General features: G+C 40.2%; 1 protein-coding gene across 1 annotated transcript; it reads left to right on the top strand.

The window, feature by feature from the left end:
• Window positions 1–222: 222 nt before the first annotated feature.
• LOC121240936 (G-type lectin S-receptor-like serine/threonine-protein kinase LECRK2) lies at window positions 223–2,703 on the top strand. Its single transcript, XM_041138451.1, has one exon. The coding sequence runs from the start codon at window positions 223–225 to the stop codon at window positions 2,701–2,703; it is 2,481 nt and encodes an 826-aa protein (XP_040994385.1).
• Window positions 2,704–3,931: the final 1,228 nt, after the last annotated feature.

Raw genomic sequence — 3,931 nt, 5'->3', positions numbered from 1 at the left:
CTTAAAAACTAATTATAAGCTGGCGCCAGCTTGTGGTAGATAGTACTGACTCAATTGGTCAAAGTCAAAGTTCTTGGCGCATGATAGAAGTAATTAGTCCTAATTGTAAGTAAATTATATGTAGTAGTCTTGGGTCTTCTCATCATGTTTAGGCCAATCTCAACATGATATTTTTAGTAGCAATATTTGAATCCATGCATGCATGCTAGTTTTCTTTCGGCCATGGCTATTCCTCAAACTGTCTTTTCCACCTTACTAGTACTACTACTTCTGCTGCCAATTTCTCATCATGTCGTTGCTCAACCTGTCAGTACTTTGGGTTTAATACCTGTGGCCAGTTCTCTCTATGCAATGGAAAACTCTTCAGTATGGCTCTCTCCTTCTAGTCATTTTGCCTTTGGATTTCGACGGCTCGACAACAGTACAGATTTCATACTTTCTATTTGGTATGTCAAGATACGGGACAGAACCATAGTTTGGCATGCAAACGGAGAAAAGCTTGCTCCTTTGGGATCAAAAGTGGAGCTAACTTCTGATCGTGGGCTTTTGCTTACTGACCCTCAAGGTGAAGTGTTATGGAAATCTCATACCATGACTGCTGTTGTTGCCTATGGAGTAATGGAGAAGACAGGCAACTTTGTTCTCAAAGATGGCAGCTTTAATAAGGTATGGGAAAGCTTCAATAACCCTACTGATACGATCTTGCCTACGCAAACTATGGAAAGGGGAGGGGTGATTTCTTCTCGAAAATCAATGACCAACTTTTCCGAAGGAAGGTTCAGGCTGCGTTTTCTTCGAGAAGGGAATGAAGCTGGTAAACTTGTGCTCAACACGGTAAACTTGCCCTCAACACAAGCAAATGACGCATATTATATAAAAGGCTATAGTACAGTTGGTGATTCTGATACATCAAGTCTTGGTAGACTATTGGTGTTCAATGAGTCTGGCTACTTGTATATCCTAAAAGAGAATGGAGAAAATACCACTCTCACAGAAGGACTCCTCCCAACTGCGAAGAATTTCTATTTCAGAGCAACTCTCAACTTTGACGGAGTTTTCATTCAGTACTATCACCCAAGGACTTCCATAGGCAATGAAAGCTGGATACCTGTTTGGTCTATACCAGATAATATTTGCATCGCTATTCTGTGGAGTTCAGGTGTCGGTGTTTGTGGGTATAATAGTGTCTGCAACCTCAACCAAGCTAAGAGGCCAACGTGTGAATGCCTAAAAGGATTCTCTTTAATCGATCCAAATGATCCGTATGGAGGCTGCAAACAAGACTACGTACCCCGATGCGAAGAAGATGAGCTTAGTTCCAAGAAAGATCTATATAACATGGAAGAACTGAGGAATACTTCTTGGTCATCTCCAGCATACACCAGGTTGTCGCCTTTTACGGAAAGCAATTGCAAAAATTCTTGCTTGCAAGATTGTATGTGTGTTGTTGCCATGTCTGTAGGTGACGATACCTGTTTAAAGATGATGATGCCACTTTTAAAAGGGACATCTAACAGTACCATGCTCGGAATTAAGACTTTCATCAAAGTTAGAAAAGAAAATTTGACCGTAAGTACTGATCCTTATTTCCCCATTCCGGGGAATGAGACTGTCGGAAAGAACCAAGACAGTTTGATACTCTGTGGATCAGTGCTTCTGGGTTGCTCTCTGTTGGTCAATTTTACATTGGTTGGCGCCATTGTCCTTGCTTTCTACCAGAAGAAAGTTGACAAAACTAAGCGAAATGCTAGTGTCTTGGAAATGAATTTGCGTTGTTTTACATACCAAGAGCTTGTGGATGCTACGAATGGGTTCAAGGAAGAATTGGGGAGGGGATCTTTCGGTATTGTTTACAAAGGAGCAATAAAGGCAAGTTCTGATAATGTCCTTGTGGCCGTCAAGAAGTTAAACAGTTTGGCACAAGAGAGTGAGAAGGAATTGAAAGCTGAAGTTAACATAATTGGCAAGACACATCACAAGAATCTGGCAAGACTGATTGGATTCTGTGACGAGAGGCAGCAACGATTACTCGTGTACGAGTTCTTGAGCCGTGGCACTTTAGCATATTTCCTTTTCGGAGACTCGAAACCAAACTGGAAAAGAAGAATCCAAGTTGCTTTCGGAATTGCAAGAGGGCTGTTGTATTTACATGAAGAGTGCAGCACTCAGATTATCCATTGTGATATAAAGCCTCAGAACATACTTCTTGATGAATATTTCAATGCACGTATATCTGACTTCGGACTTGCAAAGCTTTTGAAGATGGATCAAAGCCAAACTCAGACGGCCATTAGAGGAACAAGAGGGTACGCTGCACCAGAATGGTTTATGAACATGCCAAATATCACTGCTAAAATAGATGTGTACAGCTTTGGAGTGGTGCTGCTAGAGATCATTTGTTGCCGGAGAAACGTAGAGACAGATCATCATAATTGTGACGGAGAAGAGGACAAAAGAATTTTAACTGATTGGGGTTACGACTGTTTTCAAGGAGGAGCATTAGATGCTCTTGTGGATAATGACAGGGAGGCCATGAATGACAGAAGGAAGCTAGAAAGGTTTGTCAAGGTTGCCATTTGGTGCATACAAGAAGACCCATCTCTTAGACCCTCTATGGGGAAGGCCGTGCAGATGCTTGTAGGAGTTGTTCATGTACCTGTTCCTCCCTGCCCATCTCCTTTTACTATTACTGCAACAAGTTGAAGCTAGCACTTACCATTTCAGAGTAGAGATTTCCGGACACATTGTATTTAGTGCTAGTTGTAGAGCAATGCTATGCGCAGGGAAAGCATAGAAGCTAAGGAAAATCAATTGAGACGCATTTGTATCTGCAAATAAGCTTTTTCACTGGTCTAGTACCAATGAATTTGGCAATGTTTTTATTGAATTTTGTGAATGTTTTGAGAATTAATGTTTGAGCAGCAAAGCAAAGTTCTTTTCAACATCTTTCCGAATATATTACCACCCAATTCTCAACTAATCAACTATCTCAAAAGAAAATGAGAAATGCCCCAAGCATGATACTGTAATTTCATGAATAGTTACATTCGACAGCTTTTATTTGGTGCAACCCAAACTAATTATTTCCTCAAGATGCATGCTCATATATTTGCAACAGAATCCCAGTAAGACTCCTGCAGCAATAAATGGATTCCAAGTCAAGATTGCTAATTTCCACAATGCGTGCATGGAAGTGTAGTCTTGCTTGCATTGAACATTCCTGCATGTTTGCCTGCATTGCATCGTCAACCTTTGATCAATTGCCACTTTTCCAATTAATTTTCAGACCATATGCTCGTCAAAGTCTTGCTTGTGTTACCTTTCTAATTACGTTTTGATGACTGAGTACCACAATTTCAACAACTATTCAAACAACAAATCCTTATTCTATATTAATTTTCCACTCATCCAAAGAATCCATTTTCTATAAGACAGAAATCATTTTACCATGGCAGTCTGTCTGAATCATTTCTCCCATTTTTTTCACAGTAGCATATCCTCCAAATCCCCCAAAACTTCTCTTCCTCAGCTACCATTCAAGAAGGGTGGGTCTGAATGCTCAGACTATTTCCACTCTCCTTCCTCCTCCCATTCAATTTCCCACATCTACAAAAAATTGTCTTCTCCTTCTACGAACCGATCATCCCATATTGAAAGGTCACGTCCGCAAATATAGCCATGAAGAGAAAATTCAGCCACGAGTACTCATGACTGCCCATGAGAGGATTGGACCACACCTTCACCTTTTACCCTTCATTTCAAATACAACCATGGAGTTATGAATTCTACTGTTTCCACAAAATGGGAAAGATGAAATATATAATCTGCGAAACTTCGGAAAAATAAGTGGACAAAACAAAGGAGAAGAAATAAAGATCAAAGAAATATCAACTTTAGGATTTGCAAAAGGTAAACACTTCCATTAGTTCCA

This window comes from Juglans microcarpa x Juglans regia, chromosome 7S (genome assembly GCF_004785595.1).
Source record: "Juglans microcarpa x Juglans regia isolate MS1-56 chromosome 7S, Jm3101_v1.0, whole genome shotgun sequence".
In the NCBI taxonomy this organism is placed as follows: domain Eukaryota; kingdom Viridiplantae; phylum Streptophyta; class Magnoliopsida; order Fagales; family Juglandaceae; genus Juglans; species Juglans microcarpa x Juglans regia.
Note: the sequence above shows the minus strand (reverse complement) of the source record. Positions and strands in the feature narration are given on the sequence as shown.

What these genes read in the sequence shown, in the direction of transcription:
- LOC121240936 (XM_041138451.1), top strand. Translation starts at nt 223, where the DNA reads ATGGCTATTCCTCAAACTGTCTTTTCCACCTTACTAGTACTACTACTT.